The following is a 24,466-nucleotide window of genomic DNA, read 5'->3' on the forward strand; positions in this document are numbered from 1 at the left end:
CTGCCAGCGGGAGGAAAGGGCCAGCCCTGCACCCAGCCCCGCCCCTGCCACCACGTGAGGGTGTCCCCGCCAGTCATGTGACCAGCTCACCCGGCTAAGCAGATATGAGCCCCCAGCCCCCGCCGGCTGGGCCCTGGGCTCTGGCCCTGCTGCTACTGGCGCTGGGGCTGCACTGCCTGGATGCCCAGGGTAAGTGGGGGTCCGCGGGTGTCCCCGCCACCGCCTGGGGCCGCCCCTGCTGAGTGAGCATCGCGCCCTCCAGCCCACAGAGGCCTGGACCCCAACTTCCGCGAGAGCTACTTCGAGCAGCTTCTGGACCATTTCAACTTCGAGAGGTTCAGCAACAAGACCTTCCTGCAGCGATACCTGGTGTCAGGTGAGGGCGACCCTAGGAACCCCCAGCCCGGGAGGCCTGTCCCACGCCTCACCCCACCCCTTTCCTGCCTCCCCCCCCCCCCACAGAGAAGTTCTGGAAAAAGAGCGAGGGGCCCCTGTTCTTCTACACGGGCAACGAGGGGGATGTGTGGGGCTTCGCCAACAACTCGGGGTTCATCCTGGAGCTGGCGGCGCAGCAGGGAGCCCTGGTCGTCTTCGCGGAGCACGTGGGTCCCGGGTCCGGCTGCGGGGCGGGGCGGGGGGCGGCCCTGCTGGCGGCGGGGGCCGGGTCAGCGCCACCCTTGTCGCCCGCAGCGGTACTACGGGAAGTCGCTCCCGTTTGGCCAGCAGTCCACGCAGCGCGGGCACATGGAGCTGCTGACCGTGGAGCAGGCCCTGGCTGACTTTGCCAGGCTGCTGCAGTGGCTACGGCAGGACTTCGGGGCCCAGGACGCCCCGGCCATCGTCTTTGGCGGGAGGTGGGTCCTCCCCGGCTCCTGTCTCTCCGGGGGTCGAATTGGGCACCCAGCCCCAGGGCTGACGTTTCTGTGGGTCTTAGACATTTCCTCCTCGAGGTCCTAGGGGGAGGTGGGGGGTCTGAGGAGGGGAAGGGAGCAGTGCTGGGTGCATCCCCGACCCTGGGTGGGCAGGACCACAGCCGTCCCTGTGCCTGCCCCCCGCCAGCTACGGAGGTATGCTCAGTGCCTACATGAGGATGAAGTACCCCCACCTGGTGGCCGGAGCGCTGGCGGCCAGCGCACCTGTAGCGTCAGTAGCCGGCCTTGGCGACTCCTACCAGTTCTTTCGGGACGTCTCTGCGGTGAGCAAGCGAGCGGGGGCGCAGGGGCCCCGGGGGGTCGGGGTGGGGGATCCAGGCACACCCTGGTTGCAGCCACAACCTCTCCTTTCTCCAGGACTTTGAGGGCCAGGGTCCCAAGTGTGCCCAGGGTGTGCGAGACGCCTTTCGGCAGATCAAGGACTTGTTCCTGCAGGGAGGTGAGGAGGCTGCACCCACCCCTGCTGCCTGCACTCCCAGCTTCTCCCACCCCTCCCTCACCTCGGCAACACTCCCTGGCCTGTGCCAGCTGCCCTTAAAGGCCTTGTCCCGCCCCCTCCTGGCAGCGTACCACACTGTCAGCCAGGAGTTCGGCACCTGCCAACCTCTCTCAGGCTGGAAGGACCTGGTCCAGCTCTTTGGGTTCACCCGGAATGCCTTCACGGTGCTGGCCATGATGGACTACCCGTACCCCACCGACTTCATGGGGCACCTTCCTGCCAACCCCGTCAAGGCAAGCACCTGCTCCCACAGAAGAGGGAGGGCCTAGTTGCCCAGGGTGGTCAGTGCCAGGCAGCCCAAGTGCTATGCGTCTACTCTGAAGCCTGGGGCCAGGGAAGGGTGAGCTGGGAAGGGGCTGCGGGCCACAAGGGGGGTGTCTTCTGCTGAGGTGCTCTGCTGCCCCTCCCCCACAACTAGGTGGCCTGTGACCGGCTGCTGAGCGAGAGCCAGAGGATCCAAGGCCTCCGAGCACTGGCAGGTGCGTCCTTTCCTCAGCCCTGGGCCTGGTGCCAAGAGGAGGGGACTGTGTAGGCGTGGGGACCCTGGGGACCTCAGGGCCCAGGACACTCCCACATCATCTTAGGGCAGGAAGTGGCCATCTCCTTCTTGGCCCAGCCTGGGGGTCCCTGCTCCAAGGGGCAGGGAGGGCAGGAGCTGCTGGTATAGACCTAGGGACCTCATTTCTCCTGGGCACATGAGACCCCACAGCCAGGATGCCGGCAGGACCCCTGAGTGGCCAGGGCGGGTGTCCAGGCACCTGGCCTCAGCACCCCTCTCCCCCAGGGCTGGTGTACAACTCTTCGGGCATGGAGCCCTGTTACGACATCTACCTGCAGTACCAGTCCTGTGCAGACCCCACGGGCTGTGGCTCGGGCCCCAGTGCCAAGGCCTGGGACTACCAGGTATGGGCGAGTCCTGAGACTGCCGGGGGTGGGGTGCTGAATGAGGTGCCCGCCTCATTGGCTTGACCGCAACCTGGGGTGTCCCACAGGCTTGCACGGAGATCAACCTGGCATTCTCCAGCAACAACGTGACAGACTTCTTCCCTGAGCTGCCCTTCACCGAGGAGCTCCGCCAGCAGTACTGCCTGGACACGTGGGGCGTGTGGCCCCGGAAGGACTGGCTGCACACCAATTTCGGGGGAGCTGGTGAGGCTCGGGAGGGAGTGGGCAGCCTTTTTACCCCCTCAGAGCCAGCCAAGCTGGGGTCTGAGCTGCCCTGTCCCCCACCACTTGCTCTGTCCTTTTCAGACCTCAAAGCGGCCAGCAACATCATTTTCTCCAACGGTGACCTGGACCCCTGGGCAGGGGGCGGGGTGAGTTCCAGGGGCCTCATCAGGCCTAACTGTCCTGTGCAGGGACCCTGGTGGATTTGCAGAATCTTCCAACGGAGTCCCCTTTGCCTGTGCCATTGGCCACACCTAGGTCTGTACCCCCTTACTCCCTCTTCTCCCCTCCTGGTTCTTTTTCTAACTTGGTGGGACCTGGCCTCTGGCTCACCTCCTCTCTCTGATCAGACACATCAAGGCTATGCAGTCGCCTCGAGTTACTGCTCTAGCTGCACCGCATGGTGGGAACAGGCAGGCTGTATTGGGAGGGCTGGGGGCCAACTGCCCCAGAGCTTGCACCACACGTGACATCGTCTCTGACTGACACAGATCCGGAGGAACCTGAGTGATTCGGTCCTTGCCATCACCATCCACGGGGGAGCACACCACCTAGACCTCAGGTGCGGTCCTGCCTTGGGAGGGCGCTGCACCTGGCCTGGCCTGGGCCCACAGTGGGACCTGGTTAGGAGTCCTGGGAGGCCCAGGTTGGCCTTCCTGCTGAGTGCCCTGTCCCCTGCCTGCTCTTCAGAGGATCCCACCCAGCAGACCCCACATCCGTCCAGGAGGCACGCAAGCTGGAGGCCACGCTCATCCGCCAGTGGGTTGCGGAGGCCAGGCGGGGGCTGCAGATGTCGCGGGCACGGCACAGTGGCGTCTCTGAGGCGGAGGGGAGCTTCTCCAGCTAAGACCAGAGAGGACTAAAGGGTGCAGTCCAAGTGACTCCAGGGCAGGGCCTTGCCCAAGGGAGGGGCTAAACCAACGTGGTGGCCCAGCCAAACCCCACGAGGAGGGAATGGACATGGTGAACGTACTGCCCAATCTCCATGATCAGCCACACTTAATAAAACAGTCCTCAACTCTTGGGTTGCTGTTTAGGGGTGACAGGTGGGGGCCAGCTGAATCATGACACCCAAAACCAGAGGCTGCCCAAGTGACTCCCACCTCCCTTCTCTGCCCCATCTTTCAAATGTCACCAACACCACTGCGAGCTTGTCCCCCAGGGAGCCCTGCTAAAGGGCTGCTGTGGCTCTGCCCCCACCACCCCCTCCTAGTCCGTCTTTGGGGGCCCTGGGCATTGGGCAGAGGCTGCCTCAGGCCCCATCTCCTGGCAGATGGTTGAACTCCCATCAGAGCACCAAATGCCCTCCAGTTCTGAGGGCTCTGGGTAAGGGGGGGCACAGCCAGCAGCCACCTGGGCTGGGAAGAGGCCACTTCACCACACGTGACATCCACGCCTTTGCAAGCACAGGATGTGCAGGGTTGGGAGCCAGGCTTGTGAGTTGAGGGCAGCCTGGGGACCACCAAGGGAGAATGCGGGGACCTGCAGGGGGCCCAGCCTGGCCTGGAGAGCCCAGACCTCAGCAGAGGTGGCCCTGGCTCCTGGGGGAAGTGGACTTTCTGGAAATGATGAGGGCAGAGTGGGGCCTGTCCCAGGAGGTCACTATGTCTTGGGGGGCAGGGGACCCAGGACAAGGCCAGGTTTGTCTTCTCTGTGGAAACTGCCCTGGGTCAGTCCTAAGGGGTGAATGCTGCTGGAGGGGCAGAGGTGGCCCCCACCCTGAAGTGCAGACACCTCACGTGCCAGAGCTACGTACGGAGCGGGTGACCGCAGGATCCTAACTTCAGTGGACAGTGTGAGGGTGACCAGCCCACTCGCCCCCAGTCCCACCCAGGTGTCGGGAAGCAGACTGCATGGACATGGAGGTGCCACAGCCAATCTACTTTATCCAGACTGAAGGTCCATCCATTGAGGTGGGAGCAGCACGACTTGCCACCTGCCCACCAGACCCTGCAGGATCCCTGAGTCCAACACGTAAACAGCACAGCCAGCCAGGAGCCCTGTCCCCCGGGGTCACAGACACCCCGAGACCAACGAGGCAGAGCTGCACCTGGTGTCCCCTCGGCTCTTGCCTGTGAACACAACGTAGGGTCTGGGGACCCACAGTGGCCCCAGAAGGTGACCAGAGGCTTGGGACCCCCAGGAAGCCCATCCTTGTCCAGCAGGACATTCAGAATTCAGGAATGTAAGTCATGATTTGAGATATCTCGGGAAGAAGGAAGGCCCCCCCTGATGGACCCGACCCTCCCCAATCACAGCACTGGTTCTTGCTCCTTGTCCTTAACGATGTCCCGATGGACCCCAGACAAGGGGTCCACAGCCAGGGGCAGAACAGCTGCTGCCCGGCGGCCACCCCCAGCACCGCACGACTCTGAGACATCGTGGCACAGTTGCCTACTGCCTCTGTCATCAGCTTGGCCCGGAGCACATCCAGCCAGCTGGTGGACACCACACGGCCAAGAGCAAAGGAGGGCGGACCTACCCAGGGCAGAGGTCCTGCTGACAGGTGCCCTCAAACACAGGAAGTGACAGACCCCGGGCAGCGCCCACACGGAGTCGTCCACCCTAAGCAGGGGCCCAGATGGGCAGGGGGTGAGCCTCGGTGTTGAACACGTAGGTGTCCAGGCTGACCAGGTCCCGGTCATCAGAGAAGAGCAGGTACAGGTATTTGAGAGTCTCGCCCAGGAAGAAGCTCTCCATCTTGTCCCTGGGCTGGGGGTTCTGGGGATCCTGGACATTGCTGATGGAAGAGTAGCCGCCTGAGGGGACCTGCAGAGAGCCGTAGCCACGGTGTCAGCGCTGTGGGCACAGCCCACTTCTTACACCCAGGCTCAGTCCTCCTAAGTGCTGCCAGCCAGAGGGACCCCAGATGCCCCCTTCCTCCCCACAGCACACAGGGCCTGGGTGGAGGGCACTGAGGCCTGCAGGGGCCTGGCTTCCCCAGAGATGCCAGCTGCCCTCAAGTTAATGATGGGAAGTCCTGCCTCCAGAACTCCACGGAGGTGCTGCAAAGGTCCTGAGGCCACCCGACAGACAGGTTCAGAACCCACAGCTTCCCACACCACAGGGCTAAGGTCAAGTCTTAGGTCTGCTCAGCAGGTGGTGGGCCCTGGGCAGGGTGTGACCTTCTCTGAGCCACGGCAGCTGGGCCTGAGGACAGTGGGGAGCAGTGGTCCGTGCTTGTCCTGCTAGAGCAGCGATGACCACGCCACACGCAGGATCCAGGGGGGACATGCTCTGTGCTCCTTGGGACACTGTAGGGACCCACCCCAACTGGCTGGTCCCTCGAGACAGGATGAAGCAACACTCAGGCCCTAAGACTCTGGGTCATACCTAGGAAGGGGCAGGTCATCCCAGAAGCCACAGCAAGCCTGCCCCTCGCCCGTGCGGCCACCCTGGGGAGGGGACCGGCCAGCAGCTCACCCGCGTGTAGGTGTTGAAGCTCTGCAGGATCTCCCAGCCCCAGTCCTGGTACTTGCCGTCCCCCGTGAGCCGGTGCAGGTAGAACAGACTCTCCACCGTCTCGGGACGCAGCAGGTTGTGCCTGTCGGCCGGCTGGGGACAGAGGAACGGCGTGAGGCCCACAGAGCGCCCTGACCCCAGCTCTGGCCCTATCCCCGCCCTACTCACCTTGACCTGCACGTCCTTCTGATCCTTCTGTGCGTACAGGTTGAAGTGGGCGATCTCGGGGCTCAGCCCTGTCTCCATCTGCCTGTTCATCTGGTAGCAGGTGTCCATGAGTTCTTGGGCCAGCGTCATGTGGTCAGCAGGCAGGCCATGATGGGTGCCCAGGGCCAGCGTCCCTGGCAGGAAGCACACCAGGTGGTCCTGAAATTGAAGGGTCCCCTCACCACTGTGGAGCCAGCGGCTGCATGGGGTCAGCCTGGGTCCAGCGCTGCTCCGGCCTCCCACACCCCCGGGAACCCTCAGCTTCCACAATGGTGAAGCAGGACAGGTGACAGACACCCAGGGCAAGTGCCAGGGGCTCAGCGTGGGCAGAGGATGGAGTGGTGGGAGAACACCTGCCTGCCGGGGAGCAAGCCTGACCCCGTCCCGCCCCAGCCCACAGACTGTAATGGAGCACCAGCTGCAGGGCAGCAGGGCGGGGTGGGGAGTGGGGTCACCCTGCCCAGCCATCATGGGGCAGCCAGGCCATGCAGCCAGGGGTGGGGAGTGGGGTCACCCTGCCCAGCCATCATGGGGCAGCCAGGCCATGCAGCCGGGGGTGGGGAGTGGGGTCACCCCTGCCCAGCCATCATGGGGCAGCCAGGCCATGCAGCTGGGGGTGGGGAGTGGGGTCACCCCTGCCCAGCCATCATGGGGAGTGGGGTCACCCTGCCCATCATCATGGGGACAGCCAGGCCATGCAGCTGGGGGTGGGGAGTGGGGTCACCCCTGCCCAGCCATCATGGGGAGTGGGGTCACCCTGCCCAGCATCATGGGACAGCCAGGCCATGCAGCCCACGTCCACCTGTGACACCTCACACTCCTCGCCCGCAACTTCCCTGTTCTTTCCTGGTCCAGATTTGGAGCCCCAGGCGACGAGGACAAGGGGGTGGGCCCCAAGCCCCAAGCCCCGCCTGGACCACGCAGGTGCTCACCATCTTGGCATTGAAGCGGCCGTGGGTGAGCTCCCCCACGAAGGTGAGCTTGCTGGGTTCAGATTTGCGCAGCAGGTGCTTCTTGATCCCCTCGACAGCTTCCAGGTAGTCCTCCAGCAACCTGCGAACCACCGGGTCCTGTTCGCTCAGAGCCACGCGGAACCCTGGGCATCGTCTACACGTGCACGCCATGAGGCCTGGCACAGCGCAGCCCGGGGTGGTGGCCTGTGGTGGGTCAGCCCACGGTGCCAGGGCGGTGGGAACCTTCCGCTTCCCAACCAGCCCCAGAGGCCCTGGGAGGCGACTCCCCAATGCCGACGGCCTCGTCCCTGCACTTGGTGTCAGCCTGGAGCTGCACCCCTCAGGGCCCCAGTCCCATCACCCCAAACAGGAGATGGCGGGCCGTTCCAGGTTCCTCACGGGGCTCCCACGCTGTGTAGGGGTGCTGTCCGTGAGTGGGAGTGTCATGTTAAGCACCCAAGTGACACGTGGAGGGAGGCCCAGGTGCCCTGGTGCCTTCTCCTGAGGACGGAGCAGCACAGCCCTGCCTCCTCGGCCGGGAGGGAGCTGGGGTCCTGCAGCCAGGCCCCGACGCAGCCCAGCACCAGGCCCCGTGGCCGGCCTGGCCTCCTGCCCGGCACAGTGGCTGTGCTGAGAGGAACCACGTCCCCACGAGGGGCCCCGACCGGAGCTGGGACGGGCGGCAGAGGCGGCCTCACCGCGTGTCCTGCTTCCCGCCCTGGATCCACTGCTTCAGCAGGTACTCGTAGTAGCTGTCGGCCCTGGCGCCCAAGGTGAACACGCCCACGTGGGTGAAGAGGCCGCTGTGCGTGTTGATGAACATGGGCACCAGCCCGTCCTTCTTCCCCGACAGGGAGTGGACCCTCCGCGTCACCTCCTCCGCAGCCTCCTGGGCAGACGGGGAGAGGGCCGGTCAGCTGGGTGTGGAGTGGCCGGGGAGCTGCGAGCACACCCCTGCCCGGGCCATTCCTGGAGCAGCAAGAAGGTGGTGCCCCCGGCCCCTGGGCGGCCCACGCCACACAGCAGTCCAGTTTGTCCAGAGAGGCGGCCATCTAGGGGCCGGCAGACAGCACAGGCCCTGGCAACAGGGCTGACCTTGTCCTGCAGGGGGCTGTGTCTGAGCCCACGACCACAGTGCGCAGGACCTCCTGCCCTGGCATGGCTGTCCGCTCCTGCTTCTGTCTGCCCCTGACCCCAGGGTAGCTGGTAACAGTCAACTGTCCTGGATTCCTCTCATCTACCTGGTGAACTCCTATTCAGCCTTCAAGACCCAACGAACCTGTTCCTCTAAGCTCAGACTCGCCTGGGCAGCACCATTCATTTGTGCCTCTACCCAACATGCTCACCTATCCTGATGGATAACTTCCTCTGAGATAAAGCTGCCTTATTGCTCTCCGACCTCCAAGGACTGCCAAGACCTGGCCACACATGGGCACTGAGGACATCTCAGGAGGAAACCACCGAACACAGGTGTTTGTGCCACGTCAACAACACAAACACCGCGACTCTCATCGTCGGTGTGAGCACAGGGGCCCATCCCCGTGCCACTGCAGTGCCATGGCACAACCACCACGTTGATGCCACTGGCTGCAGTGCCAGCCTGTCAGCACAACCAACCCCACAGAGCTGCAATAGAAGGCCCCGGGCACGCTGCACCCAGGGGGCCCAGGACATGCAGCCGGAAGGGCCCAGGGCCACCAGAGCCCTGCATGGCACGCCACCAGCTCCGGCAGGGCCCTAAGGACACAAGCTGCACTGGCAGGGCCCGAGCAGAGGCCCACTGGCCAGCGAAGGCCTCGCAGGCCTGAGCCTCAGCATCAATGGGAAAACGAGACTGGCACAGTGGGAAAACTGGTGGTACAGTGAAGAGAGCTTCGACCTAGAATGCTGAGGTCGCCGGCTCCAAACCCCAGGCTAGCCCAGTCAGGGCGTGTGTGATAAGTAATCAACGAACAACTAAAGTGAAGCAACCAAGAGTTGGTTCTTCTTGTTTCCGGCCCCTTTCTCTGCTCTGTCTGTAAAATCAATAAATAAAATCTTAAAAAAAAAAAAGAAAGAAAGAAAACGGGACTCTAACGAAGAAAGACAGCAGCCTCATGGCCCAAGGTCCGTGTCCACAGGACGGGCTCTCGCTGCTGCAAGCCGGACCCCACCAGACACCAGGTGCCCCGTACCTGAACCACCAGACCCCAGGTGCCCCGTACCTGAACCACCAGACCCCAGGTGCCCGTACCTGAACCACCAGACCCCAGGTGCCCGTACCTGAACCACCAGACACCAGGTGCCCCGTACCTGAACCACCAGACCCCAGGTGCCCGTACCTGAACCACCAGACCCCAGGTGCCCCGTACCTGAAACTTCTTAACTCCTGTGAGACGAGAGAGCTCCCGGAACTCCAGCTGGATGCTGGTCACCTCGGCCACCGTGCTGTCTGATGTCCACCATGGTGGGTGGGCCACGCCAGTGCCAATGTTCACGTCCGAGTATGGAATTTTGGAGGGCGTTTGGAACGCAGGCATCAGCCGATTCCCAAAATCTTCCTGATACAACACACGCAGAGGGAGGCCATGCCACCACTGAGAGGCCACGTCTGCCTTGTGTGGTGCAGACCCGTCACCCGCCTCCATCCAACTACGAGGACAAGTGTGAGCCCGTGGACTTCACAAGGCCGCAGCCCTCCACGGGAGCAGAGGGAGCTGGCCTCGTGAGCTCTGAGCAATGTCCCTGGGGCTTCAGGGGGACAGGCCGTGCTGCTCGGCTTAGCTCATACCAGAAAAAAAAAAGAACCAGAAAGGAGGGAGTGGAAACCCCCGCCTCCACCCCAGAATCCCTGGAGCAAAGGAAAAGCTGGGCGAACACTCGAGACTCAGGTCCGCACGGGGGAGGCCCCTGCACCAGGAAACTCACGGCTCTCTGCAGGAACAGCCGGTCTCCAGACAGGTGGTAGGCACTCAGAAGGCCCCCCAGGATCCGGATGGTGCTCTCAAACAGGTTGACGTCCACATCTTTCTGAAACTTTAGGTTCTTGGACAGCCACCTTCTGGCTTCTCCAAATTCTAGGACATGAGACGGGAGAGGGTAGAAGACACGCTCACAGGTTCAGTGTGTCCCCAGGACCTTTCACTCTGAGGCCATGTACACTCTCCTGTCTTTATCCTGAGGGTGCAAAGGCGTGAACCCTGAGTGTTCAAGTCTGAACATGAGCAGGCCAGCGTGCAACTGGGAGCTCCAGTGGCCGACAGCAGAGGCCACGGCACAAAGCCCACGGGAGGAACTCGGTGGCAGTCACAGCCTTTCCAGAAAACGTCAATTCAGAAACAGCTGGGATGCCGCATCCCAGCTGGCCCCTAGCTGTGTGGCACAAGGTGGATGTTAGGGACAGATGCCAGGTGCTGGCAGCAGCTACATCCGAACATGCACGACCTCCCACTACAGGGCCACCCCCTGACTGCGAGAGAAACCCAGGCTGGCAATGCCCCAGGATGTCCACCCTGGCTGCATGCTCGGCTCTCTGCAGGGGCCCGCTCAGAGGAAGTGCCCATGACCCACATGTCCACTCCTGTCACCCAGAGAGAGAAAGTCCACGTCAGTGGACACAGCAGGTGGGGACCCAGGGCAAAGCGAGCTCACTTGCTCACGTCACACACGCGAGGTTGGCTGTGTGCTGGAGAGCGACACGTACCTTTCTTCAGACCCAGAATCCACATGGTGTCCAGGGAGTCGATGAGCGTGAGGCCGAGGCCGAACCACTCGCTGAAGGACCTGGACACAGGCTTCAGCTCGTCGTGGCCCCAGGCATACTTGCGGTATCCGGTCCACGCGTGGCGGAAGGCGTCGATCACGGCCTTCTGGCGCTCGTTAGGGGGACCTGCGGGGAGGGGATTGGGTCGAGGGGACCTGGACCTGACCAGGGAGGACAGAGCCCTTCCGTGGCCCTCAAGCAGGGACACTGATGACCTGGGGGACACTGGCCATCCAGTGCCCCAGAGCAGCAGCGGACAGCATGAAGTTCTGGGCACAGTGCCAGAGGTCAGACCCTCAGAGCTGGACACGGCTGTTGAGGTGGCCAGGCCTGGGGGGACCTCACGAGGGCTTAGACTTGTGCCCCTGGCCCAGTCCCATCCGCTCCCCCAGGGCCTGGCAGGCACCCTCTGGGGCCACAGGGAGCACTCGGTGAACAGACATTTCAGGCTGCAGAGCAGTAACACCTAGGGTGGAGAGTATCAACTGTGACAGGCGCTGGTGACAAGGACCAGACCACCTCGTCTTTCATGAACCCACACCTGGCATCTTCCCAGAGGAGAGCCCGTGGGGCAGACACATCTTGGTCTTTTTGCAGCCTGTCCGCAGGTCCCACAAGGTACCTGGGAGTTCTCCTCACCAAACGAGCAGGGGACCGTATCCATGAGAACGTGTCCCTGGCTTCACACCAGGTGTCCTCTTCTGTGGGGCTGGAGGCCTCCCCTTGTGGTGCCCAGGGCTCTGCCACATGATCCCTGTGTCCCTTCTCCAGGCCACATGATCCCTGTGTCCCCACAGGCCCAGCCGCCAGCGGTGGCCAAGAACTCCTTCATCCCCTCACAGAAGTGCCGGTGCCCAGCACGTCCCCAAATACTGATGTCCGCGTGTGGGGACCCACCCAGCCTCCCGAGCCCCTCGGGCCCAGAGAGAGGCCACGGGCAGCTGTGTATCCACATCACCAGGCCCCCCTTGGACCAGACATGAACAGGAAAATGAGCCTCCCACACGCGTACCCTGTGGCCACAGCCCTGGACGCGGACAACGGGGTAAAGGAGCCACGAGTTGCTGCCAAATCTCCAAAGAAGGTGTGACCCCAAAGACCTGGCACCAACCTCAGAGGGACACCAGCACGGCACTCCATGCCCTGGGCGCTTACCTGTGTGTCCACACGTCCTCCCCTCTCCATCAGGACGCCCGGTGGGGCCTTACCTCGTTGGTCCTGCATCCTGGGGGCCTGAGAGGGAGGCCTGGTGGGGGCCTCTGCCTTTCTGGAAGGGACTTCGGTGCCCTGCTCCGGCTCTATCATTGCTCCTCGCCAGCTTCAGGGAGAGAGCAGCCGTCAGCAGGGCAGGGGCAGGGACGCAGGCGCCCGTGGTGGCTGCCCAGCTGGGCTCAGCCTTGCCCCCACGCCAGGCAGCCAGGAGAACGCCGTCACCCCACCCCACACTGGGCCGGCTCTCAGGATGGGCGTTAAGGTGTCTGCTTCAAGAGGCAGATAAGCCAGCCACATGCTGGTTCTCTTTCTGTTTATCAGGGAAGAAACGCCAGATGCAGTGGCTGATTTTCTGTGCGTTCGGACCCACGTCTGCTGCTCCCGGTACCTGACGACCGTCCTCTGTGGGTTTTCTTCCTGCTGAGCCTCGTTCAACGCCTCTTCCCTCCTCTTGGTGTCATCCTGCCTTCTGTCCTCCGAGTCTTTACTGGGGGCTCTGATCTGCAGGTTGGGGGGCCCCCGCCGGGCATGCCTTTGAGGCTTCTAGGAAAACATAAGAGATGCTTATGAAGAGAATTCAGCTGCCTACAAGCTGCCGTTCTGTTTCTACTGGGGACCCCTCATGATGAGACCCAACCCCAGGAGCGCTGTGTACGAACGTACTGATTTGTGCTTTCACTGTGACGTTCAGATTTGGGGGAAGCACCTTCCACATGCCATCTCCTACCCCTGACTGACCCAGGTGAGACTCTGCCAATCGTGTGCTCATGCTGCTTTGGGAGGGGGCTGAGCCCAGGCCCAGGACATCTCCAGCTCTCACTGACCCTAGGGGGCTAAGAGTCATACAAAAGGGTCAGAGGTGCCCTGGCCGGTTGGCTCAGTGGTAGAGCGTTGGCCTGGTGTGCAGGAGTCCCGGGTTCGATTCCCAGCCAGGGCACACAGGAGAAGCGCCCATCTGCTTCTCCACCCCTCCCCCTCTCCTTCCTCTCTGTCTCTCTCTTCCTCTCCCGCAGCCGAGGCTCCATTGGAGCAAAGATGGCCTGGGCGCTGGGGTTGGCTCTATGGCCTCTGCCTCAGTTGCTAGAATGGCTCTGGATGCAACAGAGCGACGCCCCAGATGTGCAGAGCATCGCCCCCTGGTGGGCATGCCGGGTGGATCCCGGTCAGGTGCATGCGGGAGTCTGTCTGACTGCCTCCCCATTTCCAACTTCAGAAAATACAAAAATACAAAAAAAAGGGGGTCAGAGGCACGTCCTGTAAATGGAGCTGAGAGATCCCTGTAGCAGGCCGGCCCCAGGCCTCCCACTTCATCCTCAGCATGTGGTAAAGACGCCAGGACCAGTGACCAGCTGTGGGGACCCAGGTGCGGTACTGAGGACAGCGGTCCTCCACAATGGCTGTGGCCAGAGACACCTCCAAGAACAGGACAGAGGCCCACGCTCCAATCACAAAATCTCAGCTTTTTTTTTTTTTTTTTTTGGCAAAAGAAGGGGAGATAGTGACACAGACTCCCACCAGGATCCACCCAGCAACCCCGTCTGGGGCCCACGCTTGAGTACTGAGCTATCGTTAGTCTGTGGACCAACTGAGGCATCCTCAGCATCCGGGGCCACCTTCCAACTTGTCAAACCACTGGCTGCGGGAGAGGAGGGAAGGGGAAGAGAAGGGGGAGAGGAAAGGGGAGAAAAGCAGATAGATGGTCGTTTCTCTTGTGTGCCCAGGCCAGGAATTGAACTTGGACGTCCATATGCCAGGCTGATGCTCTATCCACTGAGCCACCAGCCAGGATTGGGTTTTCAACATATACCCACGTCAGCTGTGAATGCACTCTCGTCATGAAGACTCAGATGACTCAGAATGGGGCCCCCCTGGCCGAGAGAATCAGAGCAGCTGAGTGAAACCCACAGGTCTCGAGGACAGGGCTCCAGTCTGAACAAGAGACAAGCCCAAGCATCCTCCCAGATTCTAGCCCCAAAGGGATGAAGACATTCACCCCTGCCACCCAGACCTCTCCTGGACCACAGGGGTCACAGCATGGGGGCGTGTCTTTCAGGGGAGACTTGTCATATTCTGCTTTCTTAGTTTGACGGTCCACGAGCAAAGAATGGCTGAGAGGAGTGACAGGAAAGGCTGTCTGCTTTAATGGGGAGGAGATGTGCTCTTCTGCCCACAGGTCCTGGAGAGGGTGAGAGCGACCTCCCATCTGTCCCGGGGACAGCGCTGCAGGCTGTGAGGCCACACCTGGCCCCACCTCTTCTCCCTGACTGCTGACAGAGCGTGACCCCAGGTGCACAGTGTCTGTGTCCTCATAGGCTATCTTCTTGGAACCACTTGTCTCCAAGGGGTTCATTTCTGGTTTTCTGACTGCCTCCTCATGTCCAAGTCCCCTCTCCCTGCTCTCCGCCCCAATTGTAAGGGTTGGGGTGTCCCAGAACCAGAGCCCAGCAGGTGTGGAACTGAGAACAAAAAAAAATATTCTTCTTTCCTTCTCCAGATGTCATCCAACCAACCCAGGAGAAGTGAGATTGAAACACAGAACAGGTGGCAAGAAGAAGCATTCTTCGCAGTCGGTTTGAATTTACAAACTCTTCCGACGCTTCTGGAACTGAGCTGGGTTACAGCCCCACCCAAAGCTCACTGAACCTACCTGAGGTGACAGTCCCGGGCCTTTTCCTGGGTCAGCATCTGCATTCCTAGGAGCTGGCAAGACGGGCGGGTTTGCTGGCCTCACCTTCTGCTCCTCCACTGACCTGCCATTCGGGGCTAAACAAGAAAACTATTTAACTCAATGTGCAGCCAGGCCTAGAGAACATTAAGATTGCTTCACAGAAGACGTCCAGGCAGGGTCCTTTCCTTAACAAAGGATGCCGAGGCCTCGGGAAGTCACCAAAGTGCATTCCAGAATGGCCAGAGAGAACCGAGCCTTCTTGAAGCACTTGGCCAGCTTAGTTCTCATCCCCAACCCACAACCTCAACTACTTCGCGTTCGTGTTTCCACTGCAGGAAGGACGCATGGTGACCTGCGGCAGCCTGTCTGCTTTCCTCCTGTAATCAGCAAGCTCAGAGAAATTCAGAGGATCCTCTACATCCTCACCAGCTCTCTGCCCGGTCCTCTCCAGACACAGGGTAGTGTGTGTTATGAGAACCACGGAATGCCCTTAGTGAGCATTCAGCCTCAGGGCAGAGGAGGGGCGCCAGTCCCACAGCTGACTCGCAGGAAGAGTCAGAGGACGTCACGTGAACAACCGCGTTCTAGCAAGGGGAGCTGAGAGCACTCTGCCCTCCTTTTTATCTGGATTTCTGGCCCACTCCTTGCCCTTTATGGCTTGCTGTAGCTGTTCAAGCTCGCTGGCCAGATCGCTGCCGCCCGGTCAACCCTCGGCTGTCTGCGGCGCTCACGGGTACCTTTCCACTGGTCAGCCATGCTGATGTAGGACAGGAGGCCACAGAGCAGCAGAAACGCCAGCACAAAGAGAATCACATTCCGCTGTAATCTCGACAATTGCTTCCATTTCTACGGGAGGGGCGGACAGCGACACTTTTTACTGAAAATAACACAATCGGAAACCTCTTCCTCTGTGACAAACTCAGCGAGGACAGTGAAGGTCCCTGTGCGGTTCTATCGTTTTTGAACGGGGGTGGGGATGGGGGCCGTTCCCTTGCAGCGGGGTGACAGGCTGGGCCCATACTGCATGCAGGTGACAGGCTGCACTGGGACAGGTACGAGGAGGATGAAAGGGGCTCTATTGTCCACTTCTGTCCAGTGCATGAATATAGTCTTTCTCGATGGAGAAAGACGAGGCAACGTGTAGTGTTTTGGGCGCAGGCCCCGCCAGACCTGCACCTGCCCAGATGCGGAGTGTGTATGCCCCACGGCCTGAGACCACTGGGAACGCACCGGGGGTTCAACTGACCGAGTTCATGCTCCCAGCACCGGGGAGGAGAACTCATCCGGGAGCCAGGTTTCCGTTCGAGGTGGAGACGGCCCGGGGACCCGCTGGGGTGCGTCGGCCCCGCCCCGCGCCCTCACCCGCCTACTCCGCTGAGCCGGGCTCGCGCACGGTGCAGCCGGGGCAAGAGCCCCTGCCCAGCACAAGCGTCTGCGCCTCCAGCCCAGGACGGCGAGCGGGACGGAGACCACGGGGCCCGCCGGACCGACCCTCACCCGCCAGCACGAGCGGCGCCGTCGGGTTTTGCTGCTGTCGTCGCTCTGATCAAGGCTCAGCGTCACCGAGATAAAGTCCCGATGCGGCGCGGGCGGCACCGGTGGGTACATGACAGCGGCGAAGGGGGCCCGGGGGACGCCGCCCACTGGCGGTGTCAAGAGGCCCAGTGATGGGAAGAGCCAGATGCTCTGTTTTTCGGACACCCACGGGCAGCCATCGCAGGTCCGGCAATACTCCGCCCATCGTTATCGCCGCCAATGCGCGTGCGCCACGCCCTCATACCACCACTGCGCGTGCGCCGCTCCCTCATACCGCCACCGCGCGTGCGCCCGACTTCGAGGCTCCTGCGAGCGGCTTTACGTTTCACGGCACCTGCGTCTTCTCGCTCCTGCGCCTGCGTGGTGACCTTGCTCCCCCCCCCAACACACACACATGCACTGGTTCAGTCCCGCGCCTGCGCACATCTTGCCCGAGTCTGGGCATAGCTCTGCGAAAGGGGTGTGCTGGGCTGCTGTTTGGGGCGCTGTGTCCTTGCGCTTCCCTATCATTGCACCCCCGGCTCGGCTGCGCCTACTGGAGGAAGGGGTTCTGGACGGGGCGGCCTCCTGGACCCGTCACGGTCACTGCGAGTTTCTGTCGGGGCCGCTGGTCTTCAGAGGGTGCTGCGGGTCCCCTACTTGGCCGTGCGCGTGCTTCCCCGTGTGGCTGGCCCTCTCCGCTCCGGGCTTGTCTCGCTGCTCCCAGTAGCCCTGCTATAACCTGTCTCGGTGTCTGCAGCGGCTCCCTGCGGTGTGCGCCGCCTGAATGGCACCTGACTCCTCCTCTCCTGCTCTCCTCCTATCCCCCTTCTCTTCTAGGGGCCTTCCCAGATCCCTGCAGGTCTCATCCCACGCAGTTCGGCGCCTAGTTCCAGCGACGCCCTCGCGAATCCCTCCTTGCACAGGCAGTTACCAGGGAAACTGTGGCATCTGGAAGATGCACGGGCAGGAGGGCGCAGTCACCAGGCTGTCAGCGCTGAGAGTGTAGGAGTTCACTCTAGAGAGCTGGTTCAAGGGGCAGGTTCTACCCGCCCAGGTGCCTGACCCACTAGGTTGTCGCAGGCCCGCCAGATCCTGATAGGGAGCTGGCCAGGGCAAGCAGAAAGGGATTCTTTGGCTTCTTGGTCAGCTCATAGCGCGTTCATCTCGACGTGTGAGCTCCAGCCCTTTATGGACAGAGCTGTGAACACCTGGTGGTGCTCTTCCCACCACACATGCTGGTCAAAGACTGCACTCTCCAGGCCAGGGTTCAATCACAGCACGTGGTATTTATTGGCAACCACCACCACCGCACATACCTGTGAAAAGTCAAGTTTGGCGGTCTTTTAAATGCAATTGTTTCATTAGCAGTTGTCTGGGATTAGAGATGGGAGGGGTGGTGGCTAAATCCAGCTTCTTGACTGTAGAGTGGATGCTGGGGTGCACACCTGTGAGAAGTGACTGAGCACCCCAGTGGCCTGGTGCGATAGTATCCTGTAATCACATAAGCTATAAATACTGCAGGAAACTCGGTGAGGGGCACTTGGGACTTCTGTGCCATTTGAGACTTTATATGAAGCTATAATTATTTGAAAATAGGTTGTTTTTTTAAGTGAGCTGTTTCAAGAATTTGCCCAGCAAACTCTACTTAGAAAAGAGATTGTACAGTGTTCCAGTTCTGGCAGAGAGAAATGGCTCTGGGCAGGACCCTAGATCTGGGCTTCCGCCTGGGTGGGCCTCCCTCTGCCCTAGGCCCCCTGCTTGCCTGTGGAGCAGCTGAAAAGTGGAGCGCAAGGCACACAGTTTGATTTTGAGGTTTACAAAAAAAAACTGGGAGGCCTGGGCCTAGTCCTGGCTCTGCCCTCGTGCGCAGGCTGAGATGTGTGCAGGCGGCCACAGTCCACCTCAAGTCACTGGAGGAATCGGCCGCACCTGAACCCACCATCCGGATAACATCCTTGCCCCGGGAAAACCAGTAGGCTCCCTGCAGGCTGCGTTTGTATGCTCCTCTTCACATCTTCTCTGACCCTCCAGAGAACAGGGGACAGTGTGAGCACCAAGACCAGAAGCGACTGCAGGCTGGGTTAGGGGATGGCATTCCCCGCCTCGTTCTATTGCACTGGCAACCACCACAGGAGGCCCCGGCATTAGTCCCACTAGTTCCTGGAGAAAGCACCGTAAAACTCAGTGGCCTAAACCAGCCACAGATGTGAGAGAGGGGCTGAGGCCCCGGACAGAATGAAGGGGATCCCGTCTCAGGCCAAGCTGCTCTCCCCAGCACAGCCAGCCCCTGAGGGTAATGAGTCCGGCCCCTTCTGCCCCAGATGGCAAGCTGGGCTGTGATACCCCCAGCCTCAGCCCAGTTACTGGTTCAGCTGCCAGGGAGGGAGGGGGCAACCCCCTTTAATGTCACCTGTGAGGGAAGTATCATCCCCCTCCTGTCGTTTGGTCTGTACATCTACCGAAAAGCAGGATATGGCTGGTGCTCCGGGGGGAAGCCACAGTCCAGTCTCACTCAGCTCACAGGCAGGACTGCAGCTCCCACTCAGTGATGGCCACACCTCCCTCAGCTCCACTGTCCAAGGTCCTGAGTCCTGCTCCCACCGGACCTCACAGCCGTGATGAGCTGAAGAGTGCTCATTGGCCCACAGAAGGCCTGTGGTCACTTGTGTCTGGAAACCAGTGACGGGACACGTCGCACCCTTGTGGAGCAAACCAGGGCTTTTCTCTCCGTGTTCTATGGTCCAGAAAGGCACAGCTGCCTGCTTTCCTACCCGGAGCCCTGGGTCAAGGCCACATCCACGCCCCTGCAGACCCCGGGGATTCCCAGGTCTGGAAGCCAGTCAGGACTGTAATTCCCTGACCCCGTTCTCGTCCAGGATGAGTGGGGACTGGAACTCCCGGCCTTGCAGGTACACCTCCAGACCCTGGAAACAAGCCAAGTGTCTACCTCTTGGCCCTGGGTAGGGGTCCCAATTCTGCGTAGAGCTGGGGAGGGGCTTCTAGGAATAAGGGTCAGATGCCACCTCAAAATCGCAGGTGAGCATGAGCCCTACCCACAAATTCAAGCCAGAACTTACCCAGAGGGGAACGGCTAGCATTCTTCCCTCAGCAAGGCTAGGCTGGCTCATCCTCCCCACCCCTCCAGGGACCTTCAACAGCTTCCCCCTCACCTCTCCCCACCCCACCCCACCCCACCCCACCCCATGTCCTAGAATTTCCTCTGCAACTTAAGGACCCGCTTACCCCATTGGTAAAACGAGGCAGAACTGTGACTTTCCACCCAAGCACCCACTTCCACCTGGAGCATCTTCCTCTGATCATGCAGGCCTGACCCCAGAAAAGACCCCAGCCAGCCAGGCGGCTCTCACCTCTCCAGAGTAAGACACCAACGGCGAGATCTCACAGACGGCCGGAGGCTCTTCACTGCCGGACAGGCTGAGGGCAGGTCCACTTGTCAGAATCTGCTCAGGGGTGTGTACCCTGGCGGCCACCCCCGGCACTACCCATCATGGAGCTGGCCCTGGCCCAACCTGGCCCTGTGGGCTGACCACCACCATCACACACCCAGCTCCCTACAGTCTTTTTCTCAGTAATCGCTTCCTCTGGACCCAGAGCCCTGAGCGCACTGCCCTGCCCAAGCGACAGGCCCTGATGTGGGCTGGAACCCTGCCTTCCCTTGCAGGCATCCCTCACAGAGCCTGGACTGCCAGATTTAGCTGGTGGTTGTGGACAATCGGAGAAATAAACACCTAAATGTTCTTTCCTCTCCCAGCCCTGAAAAGTGACTTTTATTGCTGTTTTCTGCATGTCTTGACTGAGTCCTGGTTTCAAAACTCACGAATGAGCCATAGGTAAGGCTGCATATCCCCACCTTCCCCTAGGGCCCTGAGCAGACCTTGAAGGGTTAGGCCACCAGGCTGTAGTGGGGGTTACCGTATGGCCGAGCTGGGCACACAGCCACCTGCTTAGACAACAGTAGAGCTGGAAGCAACCAGAGGGCCCAGACTCACCTGAGCAGCTCGGGAAGCCGGGCCCCACAGGCGTCCACAAAGCAGGCCCCTGCCTGCCGGGCCCAGCGGTAGTGCTGGGTGAGCAGGGCCCGCCGGGCCATGGTGGGATTGTCCCTGTCAGCAGAGTCAGCGTTCTTCAGAGGGGCGAACTCCTCCTCCCGCGGTACCTCAAAGGCCACAAAGTTCCTGGTGGGGAAGGAACTAGTGACCCGACATCCTGGCCCCACGGGCCCTGGTTCTGGGCAGGTGAAGGCTGGGCCCGGGTTGCAGTGCCCGAGTGGAGCCTGTTCTATAAGAAGCAGGCCTAGAAAGGGCCCAGAGGTGCTGCCTCTGGGACCCTGGAGTGAGGGCCAAATGCCCTGGGAGCCCCTTGCGCCACAGCCTGGGAACAGCAGAAGGAGGGCTCAGGAGAGGCCAAGCGTCCCCCCCCAAAGTCCACAGCCCCTGCTATTTATTCCTGTGCACCCACCCTCAGTGAGGGCTGCTTCCTCTGGCCTCCTCCCAGAGACCTGCCTGCAGCCCCCAGCTCCCCAACGTGAAGGAGTACTCCCACTTTGTCCCCCCACCTGAGCCTCCACATCCCCGCCTGACCAGAGCTCAGAACCCCCCCCCACCAAAATAGGAAGGAAGACGGGAAAAATAAACGAATTCTGCCACTAACTCAGCAAACTGGAACACATCAAACACGAACTTCTCCATCTTTATCCCGTTTGGTTTTAGCGGCTTGACCAGATTTCCCTCCTCGTCCACGTACGGGACCTTCTTCACAGCCACATGTGGCTTCAGCAAAGGCTCAAACTCCCTGTGGGTACAGGCGGGCAAAAAGAGGAAAGGCACAGTTCAGACTGGGCACCTGAGGGAGCCCAGCCAGGTAGGGGTGGGTGGCAGACGGTCCCCAGAGGGCACTGGGCGGTGGGAGCTGAGCTGGCTCTCTGGGAGGGCACAGGCGTCCTCCCACACCCACTCCCACCCCCTGGAGCCGGGTACCCTCATCCCCACCCACATGAAATGGAAACTAGGGTGGAGGTGGTGCCGGTGGGCCAGGAGCCACCCCACAGGAGGAGGAGGAGCAGGCCAACCTGACTGCAGAACCTTACACCAGCCGCCCGGCTCTCTGGTGCCTCTGGCTTCTTTAACTGCCAAGAACCTATTCCCACCCCAGCGCACAGTCCAGCTCCTGACCCCAGTCCCACCCTGCTCGGGCCAGCCTCTAGTCACTGCACACCTGGTTACCACCTGGAGGAAGCTTCGAGTGAAGAAGTGGTTGCAGATGTTGCCTGCATTGTAGAGCAGGACCCCGTCGGGCCCGCGAAGGCTCGCGACCTCCGGGCTGATCTCACTGTACTCCACCACCTGGGGGACGCCATCCACCTGGCACACCACGCCCACGGGCTCCTCGGGGTAAGCCTTTTCCACCACCTACAGCCAGGACAGATTCGCTGGGAAAGCTGGGGGCACAGGCGGGACACCGCGATTGGAGCTGGGGTGGGGTGGGCGGGGCCAGGCGGTGAGGGGCGGGGCCAGGCGGTACGGGGCGGGGCTAGGCGGTATGGGGCGGGGCCAGGCGGTACGGGGCGGGGCCAGGCGGCAGGTGGGCTCACCTTGGCGCCGCAGTCCGCGCCTTGCAGCACGCAGAAGCCGATGAAGGCAGGGTCTGCCAGCCGGGCCAGGATGTTGTCCACACAGTACACGTGCACAAACTCCACTCCTCGGCGTCCCATGTCCTCTAAAATCTGGTGGTCCGCCAGCGCGCAGTACAGGCCCCCGTTGCCGTCTGCAGAGGAAGAAAGGGGTGCGCCTTGTGAGGCCTCCCACCTGGCCTCGGCAGACTCGTCCAGGTGTCCTGGAGGTAGGAGGCCCCTCAGGGAGGGACCTTGTACCTACGCAGCTCTCACTATCCACAGAGTCCTGTGTTTCTGCCATGTGACAAACGGAAATCAAGGACGAGACAGGGGAGGCCCCTCTTCCCAGAACCACGCAGCCTACGGGTAGCACATTCTGACCTCTGTCCCAGCCTTCCTGCCCACGAACTACCTCTGTGTTCCGAGCCGGGGGCGGGGCATACCTGGGGCCATGGCAACCTTGTCCTTCCGCTCCAGGATGGCCCTGCCATCGAAGGCCACAGCAGGCAGCATGCGCTGCTCAAACATGACCACATTGTCCGGGTCCAGGTGGAAGAAGTCATGCTCCTTGAAGAACGTGGCCGTGGGCCCCAGCGTGAACTCACTTGTCATGATGTACCTGCCAGGGAAAGTCAAGCCTAGCCGCCTGTAGGAGGGCGTGGCTCCACTGGCCTTTGGGGCCCTGACGGGGGGGCTGGCGTCAGGATCCCGTCTGGGTGGGGGCGTCAGGCCTGCCTTGGGTGGATGCCGGGCTCTGTCCAGGACTGTGCAAGGGTTGGGGTTCAAATCTTGGTATGGGGCAGAGCTGGAGCTACATGGGGAGGGGGATCACTCTGGGACCCAGGTCATGCAGGAAGGGCACACCAGGGCACCGTGCAGTGGGTTCCATGGCGCTCGCCAGCCAGCTGTTCCACCCGCCGAATCCGCTCTGCCTGCAGCTGATACAGGGTCTTCTGGCTGGGCAGCCCCACCTGATACATGCCCTTGGGGTAGGTCACACCCAGGCGAGTGCCCTGCCCACCAGCCAGCAGCAGCACCGCCACCTTGTTCAGGGCGATCTGGTGGAAACCTGGGGGTATGGGGGCCATGAGGAGACGCCTGGGACCTGCCACACTACCGTTTCCTTCTGACAGCCACCGGACAGAAATTTCCAGGTAACCATTCTGATGTCGTCTGGGCCAGGACCCCACCTAAACCTAACCTTGCCCCGACACTTCAGAGGTTCTGATGACGTCCTCCAGGGTTCATCCCCTTCCTTAAGAAGGAACACGGGATCTGGTCGGTCTGCTTTGCCGCCTAGCCCCCCACCTGACGCCGCCTCCCAGCTGTATGGGGAGGGGAGACTTCACAAAGTAATAAGACAAACTAAACTTCTCCAGTACCTCTCCTCTCACCTTTCTCTATGGGTTAGGCCCCTTCCGGCCGGCCAGGGGCGCCCCGCCGCCAGGACCCCCCCACCCCGCCTGGGCCTCCCGCCCGCCTACCTTCCTCCTCCCAGAGCCGGCGAGTCTCGGGGTCGCTGCGGCTCACGCTGCCCACGCGCTCGGGGGGCAGGGGCTGTAGGCGTTCGGCCAAGTCCGGCGGCGGGCCCGGGGGGCCCGCACAGGCCGCGGCTGCGCGCTGGCAGTGCTCGCGCAGGGCCTCGGGTTCCAGCGGCTCCAGCTCCGCCAGCAGCGCGGCGCGCGGCCCCGGCGCCAGCTCCGCGCAGAAGCGCAGGAGGTGCTCCTGGCCCGCGCGCTGCAGCCGGGCGCGCACGTCCTGCTCCGAAGCCATGTCGCCGCCGCCGCCGCCGGCCGTGTTGGCACTCGTGACCCGCACGCTCCGATCGGCGTCACGGGACCCGGAGGGCTGAGCTGGCCCCAACGCCCCGCCCCCGTCCTGCCCCCGAACTTTCGGCCTGGCTGTGGCCCCGCCTCCGCCGCGACCGTTCAGCCAGACCTCTCGGGTCGCGCCCGCCAAGGTGGGCGGAGGAGCTAGATGCTGGAGGCTGGGAACGCCTCGGAGGCGTAGAAGTCGGGGCGCCTCGAATCGGGGAGCCCTTACCCGAAGGTTCTGCAGTCTCCCCTTGCCGGGGCGCAAGAGGAATTACTTTCATTCAAATACACCTTCTCTACCCACTGCCCTGGGGTCGCCCGAGGGGGAGGCTAGGGTCTGTCCCAGCACACGGCCATGTTTGCCCTTAACCAAGACTCCTAGCAGCAGGGACATCAGTCCAGCAAGAAGCCAGAGTCACGGCTGGGGCGGGCTGGGCAGGCTGCAGAGGATGGACCCTGGTCAGCAGCAGGGCAAGGTGTCCAGATGTCACCAAGGTCATCCTTGGGGGCTTCCTCCTTCATACCCCTCCTCTTTCCCATTGCCCTGTGACTAGAAATCCCCCAAGTGCTGCCCCATTGCCCTGCCTTGTTATTTTAACCATCAGACTTTAAAATATCTTGCTGTTGATGACCTTCCTTGTGACAAATATGAAAGTATAT

The 24,466-nt window shown here is 61.7% G+C and overlaps 3 protein-coding genes across 4 annotated transcripts; 1 reads left to right on the top strand and 2 right to left on the bottom strand.

Annotated features, from left to right (window-relative positions):
- Positions 1 to 35: 35 nt before the first annotated feature.
- Positions 36 to 3,620, top strand: DPP7 (dipeptidyl peptidase 7). The gene is made up of 13 exons (XM_066366632.1): positions 36 to 189; positions 263 to 376; positions 463 to 602; positions 691 to 854; positions 1,060 to 1,195; positions 1,290 to 1,371; positions 1,498 to 1,664; positions 1,850 to 1,910; positions 2,216 to 2,334; positions 2,424 to 2,580; positions 2,683 to 2,747; positions 3,090 to 3,160; positions 3,289 to 3,620. The coding sequence occupies exons 1-13, from the start codon at positions 105 to 107 to the stop codon at positions 3,443 to 3,445; spliced, it is 1,518 nt and encodes a 505-aa protein (XP_066222729.1). The 5' UTR covers positions 36 to 104; the 3' UTR covers positions 3,446 to 3,620.
- Positions 3,621 to 4,465: 845 nt separating this feature from the next.
- Positions 4,466 to 16,584, bottom strand: LOC136394056 (endoplasmic reticulum mannosyl-oligosaccharide 1,2-alpha-mannosidase-like). The gene is made up of 13 exons (XM_066366634.1): positions 16,340 to 16,584; positions 15,580 to 15,688; positions 14,822 to 14,937; positions 12,563 to 12,717; positions 12,171 to 12,280; positions 10,903 to 11,088; positions 10,128 to 10,276; positions 9,572 to 9,760; positions 7,919 to 8,109; positions 7,200 to 7,320; positions 6,229 to 6,426; positions 6,022 to 6,153; positions 4,466 to 5,367 (listed from the first exon to the last, which is right to left on the bottom strand). Exons 1-13 carry the CDS (start codon positions 16,448 to 16,450, stop codon positions 5,164 to 5,166), a joined length of 1,971 nt encoding a protein of 656 aa, XP_066222731.1. The 5' UTR covers positions 16,451 to 16,584; the 3' UTR covers positions 4,466 to 5,163.
- Positions 16,585 to 17,608: 1,024 nt separating this feature from the next.
- On the bottom strand, positions 17,609 to 23,804 carry UAP1L1 (UDP-N-acetylglucosamine pyrophosphorylase 1 like 1). Of its 2 annotated transcripts, none has more exons than XM_066366635.1 (9): positions 23,477 to 23,804; positions 22,857 to 23,061; positions 22,436 to 22,611; positions 21,972 to 22,144; positions 21,596 to 21,789; positions 21,032 to 21,172; positions 20,371 to 20,556; positions 19,729 to 19,840; positions 17,609 to 19,284 (listed from the first exon to the last, which is right to left on the bottom strand). In XM_066366635.1, the coding sequence occupies exons 1-9, from the start codon at positions 23,763 to 23,765 to the stop codon at positions 19,201 to 19,203; spliced, it is 1,560 nt and encodes a 519-aa protein (XP_066222732.1). In that variant the 5' UTR covers positions 23,766 to 23,804; the 3' UTR covers positions 17,609 to 19,200. The 2 variants fall into 2 exon arrangements, with proteins under 2 accessions (XP_066222732.1, XP_066222733.1); XM_066366636.1 differs by having other exon boundaries at positions 17,611 to 19,284; positions 19,729 to 19,795.
- Between the last annotated feature and the right edge of the window lie 662 nt (positions 23,805 to 24,466).

Source organism: Saccopteryx leptura, chromosome 2, assembly GCF_036850995.1.
Source record: "Saccopteryx leptura isolate mSacLep1 chromosome 2, mSacLep1_pri_phased_curated, whole genome shotgun sequence".
In the NCBI taxonomy this organism is placed as follows: Eukaryota; Metazoa; Chordata; class Mammalia; order Chiroptera; family Emballonuridae; genus Saccopteryx; species Saccopteryx leptura.

Excerpts from the sequence above, each read along its gene's own strand:
- DPP7 (XM_066366632.1), top strand. The coding sequence starts at position 105 with ATGAGCCCCCAGCCCCCGCCGGCTGGGCCCTGGGCTCTGGCCCTGCTG. Across the intron at positions 603-690 it reads TGGTCGTCTTCGCGGAGCAC|CGGTACTACGGGAAGTCGCT; the intron begins GTGGGTCCCGGG and ends TGTCGCCCGCAG. Across the intron at positions 1,665-1,849 it reads TTCCTGCCAACCCCGTCAAG|GTGGCCTGTGACCGGCTGCT; the intron begins GCAAGCACCTGC and ends CCCCACAACTAG.
- LOC136394056 (XM_066366634.1), bottom strand. The coding sequence starts at position 16,450 with ATGTACCCACCGGTGCCGCCCGCGCCGCATCGGGACTTTATCTCGGTG. Across the intron at positions 15,689-16,339 it reads GGCGCCGCTCGTGCTGGCGG|AAATGGAAGCAATTGTCGAG; the intron begins GTGAGGGTCGGT and ends CCCCTCCCGTAG. Across the intron at positions 12,718-14,821 it reads GCCCGGGACTGTCACCTCAG|AAGCCTCAAAGGCATGCCCG; the intron begins GTAGGTTCAGTG and ends ATGTTTTCCTAG.
- UAP1L1 (XM_066366635.1), bottom strand. The coding sequence starts at position 23,765 with ATGGCTTCGGAGCAGGACGTGCGCGCCCGGCTGCAGCGCGCGGGCCAG. Across the intron at positions 22,612-22,856 it reads ACCCACTGCACGGTGCCCTG|GTACATCATGACAAGTGAGT; the intron begins GTGTGCCCTTCC and ends TTTCCCTGGCAG. Across the intron at positions 21,790-21,971 it reads GCGCGGACTGCGGCGCCAAG|GTGGTGGAAAAGGCTTACCC; the intron begins GTGAGCCCACCT and ends TCCTGGCTGTAG.